Raw genomic sequence first — 12,614 nt, forward strand, 5'->3', positions numbered from 1 at the left:
TTAACATTTAACACAATAATTTATCAAATAGAGAGTAAAAAATGGCCTAGTCTCTAAATATCTAATGCTTATTATGTGGAAATAAATTTGTCAAATTAATACTTCAATTGCATTAACTTAGAATAATTGTTGGCTTGATTAAGAGTGCCATGTACAGTATTGCACAATTATTCCTGTAAAATGAAAGAAAAATGCTGGAAATGCTCAGCACGTCAGGCAGCATCTGAGAAGAGAGAATAGATAAGGTTGGAAAGTCTTCAGTGATGATAACAGGTCATTGACCTGAAACATTGTATGAAGTCGTTGGACTTGGCCCTACGGCCTGGACACACCATCTATACTTCCCACCAGCACTCACTTGGGCTGCATCTGGAGGTCAAGAATGAGCAGAGCCTTCTTGCACCTCGGAGACTCCAAGAAGGCTAGCCTGAGGCCTTGACACATTTGACAGGAAATAATACTTAAGTGGAAGAAGGCAGGAGCCTCACTTCCTGCCAAAACCAGAAGTAGTTTTGGACAATTTCTAAATGCAGATACAGTTTTTGGATAGACATATGAATATGCAAGGAATAGAGAGATATGGATCATACACAGACAGAAGAGTTTAAATTTAATTTGCTATTGTGTTTGGCATAGACATCGTCTGTCAAAGGCCTTGTTCCTGAGCTGCACTGTTTTATGTCCTAAATATTTAGAAATATTTGAAGACTGCTGTGAATAATTAAAAATGGGACAGATAGAAGACCGCAAAATTAATTTAAAAATTAAAGCAATAAAGAATAATTAAAAAATTTTAAGACAAATTAAGTAATAAGCTAGTGTAACCTTGCAGTTTTCTCCTGATCTTCAGGTTGGGAATGAATTGGGAGGTGAATCCAGGTAGAAGATTTCTCAGTAATATATTGGTGATTCCTTGCACCTCTTGGCTCTGCTTCTGTATCTAATGGGAATCCAGTGATAGAGCAGAGAGGTATGAGGGCATTTATCACCGTATCTTGAATTTGTAGCAGGTCCACCTGAATACAGAATCTACCTAGGAGCACTTGCAGACCAGCAGCTTGCTTTATATGTTCTGACCACAACCCACACAGAAATCTTTGTTTCTCTCTTCACAGAAGCTGCCCGTGCAGCAGAGTCCTTCGCAGATTTCCAGCATTCACAATATTTTCATTTACGCATCTGGTCAGGACAGCCAATTTGACAATGGAGTGTTACAGTGGTTCTAGGTTCACTGTTGAATATCAAAACCCCTGTTGTATAAACCAGTCTGAGCTCCTTGAATAAAGGAATAGAAATTGATGGTGTTAATGTACCTCCATTCCCAGCAGCTTCAGAGCCTTGGGCTGCAAGAAATCAATAAGAAAGATGAAGGTTTAAGATAAGCACTGAGAATTTGTCTTTTTGTAGAATGCCTAAGAATTATACCTTAAAGTATTCACAACCTAATAATGATGGCAAACTGGCACTTAAATTGTCTTGATAAAAATGAGATATAGTTAAGGCTGCATTTTGTGATACCTGAGAAGGAGGCCATCTAGCTCATCACACTTATGGCAGCTGTTTGAAGAGTCTTCTAATTAGTCCCATATATCCCTTCTCCTTGTTCAATTTTTTAAAGTATTTGTCCCCTTAGAAGGTTAGTCTTGGACATACTTCCATCTACTACTCTAAATCATAACAAATCATTTGTTTCAATAATGAAGATGATTCACCATCTTGCCTCTGATTGTTACTGTGTAATTTTACACTTTATCGTGTGACTTGTTTCTTTGTTTTTTCTTGACTGCTATAAGGTTGTATCAAAATCAGATTTAAATGTAAACAAAGCCTTCAACAAATGCATCAAAGGTTTCTTTGCCAAGAATAGCTTCTAACCTTCCAGGTCCTTGGCTAGAGCAATTCAAATTCATAACTAAATCATAGTAATCCACTAAAAATTAGGATGAAGTATGTCTCATTGCAAGACTCCAGTGCTAATGACCTTTGCTTGGGGTACCAACTTACATTGGAGAATACTACTATGGAAATTGTTTACAGTTTCATTGGGTAAAAGTAGTCCCTAGTGGCATGTGCTAAACGTATGATTGGTTGTGTGCTGTGGTCTGTAAACCATTGAAGTGAACTTTTAGAAGCAGAGTACAAGGTATAATTGCTTCAATATAGTGTAACTAAGGTTGAGTATCGTGTTCCAAATATTTGTGACTCAAATGAGTGGAAATAGTTTCAAGATAAGGTGGTGATCTCTTAAAACTGATATAGGAGAACATTTTGACTTGCAAAGGGTTGTGAATCCCTAGAATTCTTTGCCCCAAACAGTTGTGAAGGCAAAATCATTAGAAATATTTAAAGTACAGAGAGCTTTGGCACAGAACAAGATTTGAGGCCTGGGGTACATCAGCCATGATACGGAATGACGGGGCAGGACTGAGGGACCAGTTTATTTATTTTCTCAGATAGTCCTATTTTCCTGTACTTTCGTGTTCCGTTTTGAAGTGTTGTAATTACACAAATGCTTTGACTCTTATCAGTGCATTTAGATATTAACAAAAACAGTGGAATAGAAATGAAAAGCCTAAGGTTATGGTAAACACTGAAAGAACTTTGGTTAGACTACACTTGGAGCTGTATGAATAGTTCAGATCCCCATGCTATGTAAAGGACCTGGAGGAAGGAGATGGAGCAAAAAAGATGATGACAGGGGATACAGTTGTTTGAAGGGACAATGTCTGAATCTTTTTTTCCCAGGGCAGAAATGGGTAATATGAGGGGATATATGTTTAAGCTACAAACTTTGTATTTGGAGGAAGTATATGGGATATGTCAGGGGCAGGAATTTTACACAGAGAGTGGCAGTGGTGCAGGATACACTGCTACAGGTAGTGGTTGAGGCATAAACATTTGGGAGATTTAAGAGACTTTCAGACAGCCACATAGATGATAAGAAAATGGAGGGCTCTGTGGGGTGGAGGGGTTAGATTGATCTTAGAGTAGGTTAAAAGCTTGGCCAAAGGGCCTGTACTGTGCTGTAATGTTCTATGTTCTAAGTTCTTTTCTTCAGAAGAGACCTGTCAGGGGTCTCTCAAATTACAAAGCAGTCTGAGAGAGCAGACACAGAGTTGCTGGTTGTGGGTAAGACAAAACGTGGAACTTGGCCTCATAGAGACTGATTGAGGTGATTGCTAAAGGGGAGCTGGATGGATGGATGGTAAGAGGAACAGAAGGAATTGCGAGTAGAGTGCGATGGGGCTCACGTAGAGCAGCAAGGAGTTTGGCTGATTGGGCAGTTTCTGTGTGCTAGCTTCCATAAGCCCTACAAAGAGGTGACCCAAAGTGCACGAAAGTTTTTGATGAAGCCTTTGTCCTATGTACAGAATTTAAAATTTAATAGATTAATATACACTAACACTTCAGTTAGCACAAAGGAATGACAGAATCTATTGAATCAGCTCCAAAAGGGTGAATGCATACAGTGCCCCATAGGCCACGTGCCAGTGAGTCAATGTGCATTTCATTGGCTGAGCAACTTTAAACAATACAACCACATTCAGCAAGCTGTCTTTGTGCATCTGGCAAGCTGGGAAATTCGTAAGATGCTATATTTTGATGACCTTAGTTCTTGCTTTCTTGTATCTTTTAGCAAAACTATTTTCTCTCAGGAAATATAGAATGAATCCATATTCTGCAGGGTAGCACTAAGCTGTTAATATCAGGAAACCCCTTGCAAATCACATCATGGAATTGGTAAATATATATTTTCACTCACTGCAATTCCTTCACTTTATATAAAATGATTTCAGTGCCGAAATCAGGAGCCTAGTTAGCCACCAGTAGCTGCTGACATTTATACAAAACACATGCAAAAGCAGGAAGTGCTTAGAATACTCAGCATGTCAGGAGGAAGAAACAGAGTTAATATTTGATTGATGAAAGAACATTGATTTGAAAATCAACCCAATTTCTCTCTCCACAGACGCTGCCTGATCTGCTGAGTTTTTCTAGCATTTTCTGTTTTCTATTTTGGATTTCCACAATATTAGTCTTTACTGATCTGGGAACGGAAAAGTTAAGGATGGAACCACATCAAACTTTCTGGCGATTACCTGCTCTCTGTGTGCTGTAATGCTCCTACCTATTCACAGTCTTGTGCAAGTTTTAGATTCTTGGTTGCAGAGAAAGTGATAAAGCAATTCAGAGCTAATGGAAAGGAATGGAAAAGAGCTTGTGATTGGCTTGTAGAAATTTCTGCACAGGATGTGGACATGCAATGGTTACAAACAAACACAGCTTGCAGACGACGGACTCACAGGGCATGGCACCCATATCATCATCTTGGGCATGGTGCTAACATAAAATATAAGAGATATTAAGGTCTGTAACCTAATCTTTGGACAACTGTTCATCAAAATAAAAACTTCTGATAACTTATTGAATGTTGTGGTCATTATTGATAAAGGGATTAAGTTTCCCTTGGCTATGTTACAGCCTTGTTACTCCTGCCTCTCACCTGATCGAGCACTACATCCTTCATCAAAAGCTACTGCATTCTTCATGTCAGTTCACAGGAAGGTAATGGGTTGGGAGGAGGGAGTTAGGGTAAAGGGGAGAGGGTGGAGAAGTAGGGAAAGAGAAATGGCAGGGAATGGAAGAGAGAAAGAAGCTAGGAAGAGAAATGGGGAGAGGAGAAAAGGCAAGGTGCAAAAAGAAAGGAAGTGTTGCATAATGAAGGAGATAGGGTGGGGGGAGAGAGAGAGAGGGAAAGAGGGAGAGAGAGAGGGAAAGAGGGAGACAGAGAGGGAGAGAGGGAAAGAGGGAGAGAAGGAAGGAGAGAGGGAAGGACAGAGGGAGAGAGAGATGAAGCTAGGTGGAAGAGGTGAGTAAGCAAGATTGAAAGACAGGAAAGGGGAAGAAGGGGGAAGCATGAGGTGGGGGAGGTGAGGGAGAGAGAGGAGGGTGAGAGGAAGGACTGAGAAAGAAGGAAGAAAGGAAGTGTGTTCCTGTTCAATACATAGCCTGTCAGAAGAGTGAGGTGAATATTGAGATGGGGAGGGTTGCTGACTGGGCACCTAATCGGGTTATAAACCAATAACATATTAAAGAGAAAGCGAGTTAACAGATTAGATTGGTAGATAAATGTTGCCTACTTGGCTCTGATGTGGAAGAATTAGTCTCTGAGTCACATTTACTCTGCAGAGCCACCCTGTGAGTGATTACTGGTACTCCATGCTTGCTTTGTTGAATGAGGGCCAGCAATTTCTTCCCAGAGTTGGCTTGGAATTACAGAAACAGGTCACAAGGTGTTGCAAAATAACAGTCAAAGCCCCTTCCATGTGTGTAACTGTTACTGCTGTTGGGGCTTCCCACTTACAAAACCTTTGCATTAAATGAGCATTAAATGTCACAGTAATGGCACTGTGAAAGAAGTGGTTGCTCAGAACTTGTTGCTAACTCCCGAGGTATACTTTGTGTTTTATGTACCAGGAATTCCAGATCACATCATCCTGCTATGATTTGCAGTCCCACTCACTTTAAACAATAATGTACTTTTTCATTCTTCCTTCTAAATTTGATAACTTCACAAGGGTCCCATGAGCAACATCTTGCCAGATCACATGACATATTTAATCTTTTATGCGGCACCTTTTCAAACCTCTTCTTCAAATCCAAATAAACTCCATCTACTAATTATCCTTTAACCTCTCTGCCAGAGTGGGGAATAGAAGGGAAAAGGGGAGGAAAAATAAAATGTACCAGAAAGAGAAATCTATGTTCACGCCATCAGGTTGGAGGCGACCTAGATGGAATATGAGATGTTGCTCCTCCATCCTAAGAGCAGCCTCATCATGGCAAAAGAGGAGGCAATGGACCAACATGTCGGAACAAGAATTGGGATAGGAATTAAAATGGCTGCCTATTGGGTAATTCAGCTTTTTGCAGATGGAGCTGCGGTGCTTGACAAAGCAGTCCCACAATTTACATCGTGCCTCACCAATGTAGAGAAGTCCATATCGGGAGCATGGGCTACAATAGACGACCCCACCAGATTTGTAGGTGAAGTGTTGCCTCATCTAAAAGGACTATTTAGTCCCCTGAATGAAGGTAAGGGAGAAGATAAATGGACATTTCTGTCACTTGCATGGAAACCTAGTTAACTCCTTCTTCCCTTTCCTCCATGATCCACTCTCCTCTCCTATCAGATTCCTTCTTCTCCAGCCCTTTACCTTCAACTGTTTATAAATATCCATCGATGTTACCTGACCTGCTGAGTTCCTCCAGCATCTTGTGTGTGCTTCTCCATTATTATCTGGAAACTAATGGAATTATGATCACTAGATCCAAAGTGTTCCCCTACACACACTCTGTCACCTGCCCTTGTCTTATTTTCTAGTAGGAGATCCAGTTTTGAACTCTCTCTAGTTATTACCTCAGAAACAGGAAGGAGACAATCAGAAATGGGAGATAAAATTGGGATGAGGGATAAAACTGGTGGAAAGTATAACAATCAGTAGCAGGGGAGGACAACATAAGATGGACAATTAGAAGAAGGAGGAATAATTAGAAGGAGTGGGGAGAAATGGAGATATTTAAGCAGGATGACATCCATCAGAAGGGATTGGGATAACTGAAAGAAGCACAGACAATTGAAAGAGATGGGGACAATCAGGATGTGTGGAGGACAGCCTTTGGGAGTAACAGCAGCAATGGTAAAGGACATTGTGGTTGGAAGCTCCATATCTTGTTTTAAATGGAGTCAATATTTTATTGTTGAGCATATATATAGTCTGAAATTGGTTTTAGTTGTAATATTTATTTATGAGCAATAATTATTTAATATGATTAACCTTTTGCTTGAATCAATTGTTTTGAGCTCCATATTCTGTACTTTCCAAATACTGCTTCTGTTACCTTCTCAAGATAATGGAGATTTAGGGGGTCTATGAACTGATATCACTGCTAATTGGGTAGTGTAGAAAAAGAATTAAGATGAGAAATAGGTAGTTGGCCAGGAGACAAAGGGTTGTAAACAACCTTGTTCAGACCCTACTTGGCGTAAATCATTCAGTTCTATGTGCTCAGCAGGATGGGTATATCTCTGGAGGGAGTGCAGAATGCAGCTATCAGAATGAAAATGGTGTTAAAAGGGTTAAATCAAGAGGAGACTACCTGGACCGATTTGTATGTCCCAGAGTTCTGGATTGAGGGCTGATCTAATTTAAGTTTTAATAGGACCGATTGAAGACAGTGCTTCCTAAAGCAAGTGAAAGCCCAAAGCAAGCGGAGTGGCTAGCACAACGCTTTACGTACCAGTGACCCAGGTTCAATTCCCACCACAATCTGTAAGGAACTTGCACCTCCTCCCTGTGACTGTGTGTGTTTCCCCCCACATTCCAAAGATGTACCAGTTGGTAGGTTAGTTGGTCATTGTAAATTGTCCCATGGTTAGGCTAGGCTTAAGTTGGGGGATTTGCTTGGTGGCTTGGCTTGAAGGGCCAGGAAGGCCTATTCCATACAATATCTCTGTAATAAATAAAACTAAGCTAAACATCTGGACTAGCTGTTAAGGGCTGATGTGGGGAGCGATTCTGCAGATAGAGGGAAGTGAAAAATCCAGACCCTTTGCTATACAACAGATCTCAAAGCTGGATCTGAGCATTTGGCCATGGGTGTCAAGTGTGACAGAACTTAAGCAGGTTAATTGAGTTGATGCTCAGATCAGGCAGGCAAGATCTCATTGAATGGCAGGAAGATTTGTGGAGTGGGGGGGGGTTTGAATTAACACCCCCATTCCAAGTCCTGATCACCCCCATGAGAGAATGTCAGCAGCTGTGAAAAATGGCCAGGATCCGCCAAACATAATTTATGCCTAATCAAAAGATGCAAATATACTGGACACTATCCAGGAAAAAACACTCTTCTTGACACTCTATCCACTTATCTACATATTCAACCCTTGTGCACTGTGCCTGTAGTGTGTAAGGCAACAATATGCCAAGGCTTCTTTAACTACATCCTACTCAACTAGCATTTGGGGCATGGGAATGCATTCACATTCTTTTCCAAGTCACCTTTAATCCTGGTTTGGATATATATTGGCACTTCCTCCATTGCTAAATCCCCAAGCCAACCGTGGGAGTAGCATCATGATCAAAAACTGCTGTGATCCAGTACCACCATCACATAAGGAGTAGGGAATGGGCTGTAAACACCAGTAACACTCACATAAATGGAAATGGCATTCAGACTATTGTCATAGGCTTTTGTTATTTTGTGAAGGTTGAGAATACTGTCATTTCTGCCACACTACTCACCCGTTTTGGACCAAACAGATTATGGTATAGAGTTCGAAACCTTTTGCGCGTGTAATTGCAGCGATAAGCTCCTCCCATCAGGTTCTCAATCACCAGCCCGATGTCAATTAAACTGATTCTATAATCAGGAGGAAGGTTCCCCTAAACAACACCAAACATAGGAGAGAGACAGAGAGGTTGTATATGAATAGTACACTATGAAAACAACCGGATAAATTATTTTTATTGGATTTTAGATGAAGAGTTTAAAATTAATTAATAATGCTTTTAGTAGTGTTGTTGAAAATGGATCCAATGGATTTGCACACTACCTTTTGTGTTAACTTTAGTTTAATAACAAATGTGTTTTATGTGCTAAGCAGATTTTAATCAATTCACCTGAAAATAGATCCAGCTGAATGCTTGGTATTCTCGCTTGGAGAGAACAAATAAGTTTGAATGAGTTACTACAGCATTTTACAGCACATATCAAAATTTAGCTTCATTCATGATGGTCTCAGAAGGCTGAAATTTGACAAGCAATCTTCTGATAAAGAGACTGCAATTCTAGATTACATAAAAAAGGTAGTTTTTATCAGTAGCGCTCATTGACTTTGTTACTGTTTTGTCAACATAGCATTTATGATCATCTTTACTCCGCGGTTTACGTTTTTTTAAGTATTAACAAACCCTTCAGACCTTTCATTTGTACAGCTAAAATGTCATTCAGCATCACAAGAGGGAGTTTTTAAATTTCATTTATCACTTCCCTTTGTATTGCATTGCCTCTATTTCATCTGAGGCACTTTTCATAGCCCATTGTCAGACCAATTCCTGGACTGCCATGCAATTGCTTTAACAAGCATGCCAAGCAGTCATTACCATCCAATGCCCAGTGAAGACACAAATCGATCAAGGCTCATTGCCACATTCTATCTCATAGACTGTCCAGGTTGCCCATTATTTCATATGTTTGTTGATTGACTCTGGCTCTTGGCATATTAATGCTTCAGTTTTAAAAATCGCTTCATTAGATCCAAATCCCTCCATGACCTCACCCCCTCTCTGTCACTGTAACATCTTTCAATCCTGTAACTTTCTCTATGTGTTTCTCCAGCTTTGGCCTCTGGTAGCTGTGTGCCTGTGCTTTGAACCCTGGAATCCTCTGTCTCGTGTTACTGTGCTACCTTTCCATCCTCTCTTATACACTCCTTGAAAACCTTATCCTGAGAATGAGTCAGTAAGAGAGATAGTAATAGATGGGGCCTACACCCTTACCCTCATGCCAGTAAATCTACAAACATTTCAAATAGAACATTATATTGTGGCCCTAACAAGGTTGGGCTATTTTAGATCTAATCAACAGTAACAGCTTGTCATTCTGAAGGATTCTCTTGGGAATGGTGACCATGATATGATTAAATTTCATGCTCAGTTTGAGAGTGACAAACTTACGCCCCAAGGTAGAATCTCATTAGTAAGTAAAGGCATAAGGCTAAAAGAAAATGTACAAATCAGATTAAACGTTTGGATAGGAGATAAGTAAATGAACATTTGGGACATTGTAGTAGCATGGTGGATAACGTAATGAGTTACAGCACCAATGATCGGGGTTCAATTGCCACCACTGTATGTCAGGAGTTTATACGATCTTCCTGTGACCGCGTTAAGCTTCCTTCGGGTGCTCCCATTTCCTCCCACATTCCAAAGACGTCCAGGTTAGCAGGGGTTAGTAAATTGTGGGTATGGCATTTTGGCACTGGAAGCATGGCAACATTTACATGTTGCCCCCAATATGTCGTTGGACTGTGTTAGTCATTGACACAAATGACACAATTCACTCTTGTGGCAAATAAAACTAATCTTTAATCCCCAATCCCTGGTTTACGAAGTAAATTAAATGCAGCATTGGATTGAAAGAAAATTTAAAAGAAAATAATAAAATGGAAAATTAGGAGAATTTTAGAAATCAGCAAATGCATACTAGAACTTTGGTTAAAAAAACAGAGCATGAATGCAATATAATAATGAATATACACTTAGTGGCCACTTTATTAGGTACACCTGTACCTCTGCTTGAACATGCGGATATTAACAACAGAGGTCTGGGCACAGCCGAGACATTGGGATACTGCCTTCAGATTGGAGGATAAGATAACTCTCAGGTCAGCAAGAGCTGTGATTCCCTGTGCCATCAGAAAGGCAAAGCGTGGTAACTCACAGGGAATATATAGCCATTCCTCTGACAAAAGAGATGAGACATGAGGCACATGTGGCAGGGCACTGAGACCATAACTACGATGACAATGACACATCCCTTCCTGATGGGCCGAATGCCTTTTATGCTCAGTTTGATGTATGCAACGATGTGCTGGTGGGAAAGGCTCTCCTGTCCCCCGAGGAGCAGGCACTCGGTTTGGCTGCAGCCGACGTGAGGTAGACGCTAGCCAGATGCCACCCATGTAATGCTGCGGGCCCTGATAAAGTATCTTGTAGGGTGCTCAGGGTCTGTGCAGTCCATTTAACAGACGTTCTAACAAACGTCTTTAACATCTCTGGAACAAACCACTATCCCCTCAAGCTTCAAGGAGGCCACCATCATCCCAGTGCCCAAGAGGGTGACTGCAACCTGCTTCAACCAACTACCACCCAGTGGCACTGAACTCAACAACAATGGAGTGCTTTGAGTAGCTGGATATGGATCGCATTAAATCCCGTCTTCCTGCTGCACTGGAGCCTTTCCCGATTGATCCACTAACCATGCCATAGCCTCTGCACTCCAGTCCATCCAATCCCACCTGGAAAATGGGGCCTCATTTGCCATGATGCTGTTCATCGACTTTAGCTTGGTGTTTAATAATGATTATCCTTCAGAAGCTAGCGGTTAAACTGTTCACATTGGTTTTCAGCATCTCTCTCTGCAACTGGATCCTGGACTTCTTGATAGAAAGGCCACTGTCAGTCCATATTGGCAGAAATATTTCTAGCTCCATCGCGCTGATCACCAGCGCTTCCCAGAGCTGCATGCTCAGCCGCTGCTGACACACGACTGCACTGCTAGACCCAATTCAAATAGTCACCAAGTTCACTGATGGCACAACTGTCGCTGGCCTCACTAGCAACGGCGACATGACAGTGTACAGAGAGGAGGCAGACTGGTCGGTAGAACAGTGCAAACACAACGAATTGAGTTTCAACGTGGCCAAGACCAAAGAGGTGCTTGTCGACATTAGAATGGCGCAGACCGACCATGCCTCACAGTATGTGCACGGCTCCTCTGTGTAGAAGACTAGGAGCACTAAGTTTCTAGAATGCATACTCACATGGTCCCTCAACACCACCCCTTTGGTCAAGAAAGCACACCAACATCTCCATTTCCTGAGATGAGTGAGGCTCTCCCCCCCACCCCCCCATACTAATCAATTTTTTCCAGGAGCTGAGATGACCATCGGGGCCTCCCTTCCACCCATCAGAGATACTTACCAAGAGCACTGCATACGCAAGGCCTTAGTATTGTCAATGATCCCGCCAACCAACCAACAAGCTCTTCGACCCGCTACTGTAGCATTAGGACAAGAACGGTCAGGATGGGAAATGGTTTCTTCCTCCAGGCCATGACTACTGAACCCCGTCACCACTCTGGGCTTATCACGCATGAAGCGCCAGTAGCGTTATACTGTTTACTTTTAAGCTCATGTTGTAAATGCACCTTATTATTTGTTAATCTGCTTGGGGTAATATAGCTTTGTGTTATGCGTGTGAGTTATATGTACTGTGTTGCGCATGGTGGTCCAGAAGAACGTTGTTTCGTTTGGTGGTATACATGTGTTTCGTTGAATGATAATAAACTGAACTTGAACTTGAGATATCTAGTCAGCCAATCATATGGCAGCAACTTAATGCAGAAAAGCATGCAGGTAGGTTCAGTTGTTCAGACCAAGGATCAGAGTGAGGAAGAAATGTGATCTGAGTGGCTTTGACCGTGGAATGATTGTTGGTGCCAGAAGAAGTGATTTGAGTATCGCAGAGATTGCTGATCACCTGGGATGCACACACACAACAGTTTACAGAGATTCGTGCGAAAAACAAACATCTAGCGAGTCTCAGTTCTGTGGGCGAGAAAGGCTTGTTAATGTGAGAGGTCAGAGGAGAAAGCCTAGACTGGTTCAAGCTGACAGGAAGGTGGCAGTAACTCAAGAAACCATGTGTTACAACAGTAGTGTGCAGAACTGCATCTCAGATGCACAACACATCGAAACTTGTAGTGGATGGGCTACAGCAGCAGATGGCCACACCAGGTTCCACTCTGGTACCTATGATTCCTGTAGC

At 41.6% G+C, this 12,614-nt stretch overlaps 1 protein-coding gene across 1 annotated transcript in view; it reads right to left on the reverse strand.

Annotated features, from left to right (window-relative positions):
- The window catches only part of trpm3 (transient receptor potential cation channel, subfamily M, member 3), a 357,718-nt gene that overhangs the window by 55,656 nt on the left and 289,448 nt on the right, over nucleotides 1–12,614 (reverse strand). The window contains exons 13-15 of the mRNA XM_072259452.1: nucleotides 8,685–8,720; nucleotides 8,307–8,447; nucleotides 1,314–1,343 (exon numbers count right to left, since the gene is read on the reverse strand). Of these exons, the coding sequence (XP_072115553.1) occupies nucleotides 1,314–1,343; nucleotides 8,307–8,447; nucleotides 8,685–8,720 (207 nt within the window). The remainder of the gene's footprint in view (nucleotides 1–1,313; nucleotides 1,344–8,306; nucleotides 8,448–8,684; nucleotides 8,721–12,614) is intronic.

The sequence above is a fragment of the Mobula birostris genome, chromosome 5, assembly GCF_030028105.1.
Source record: "Mobula birostris isolate sMobBir1 chromosome 5, sMobBir1.hap1, whole genome shotgun sequence".
Classification (NCBI taxonomy): domain Eukaryota; kingdom Metazoa; phylum Chordata; class Chondrichthyes; order Myliobatiformes; family Myliobatidae; genus Mobula; species Mobula birostris.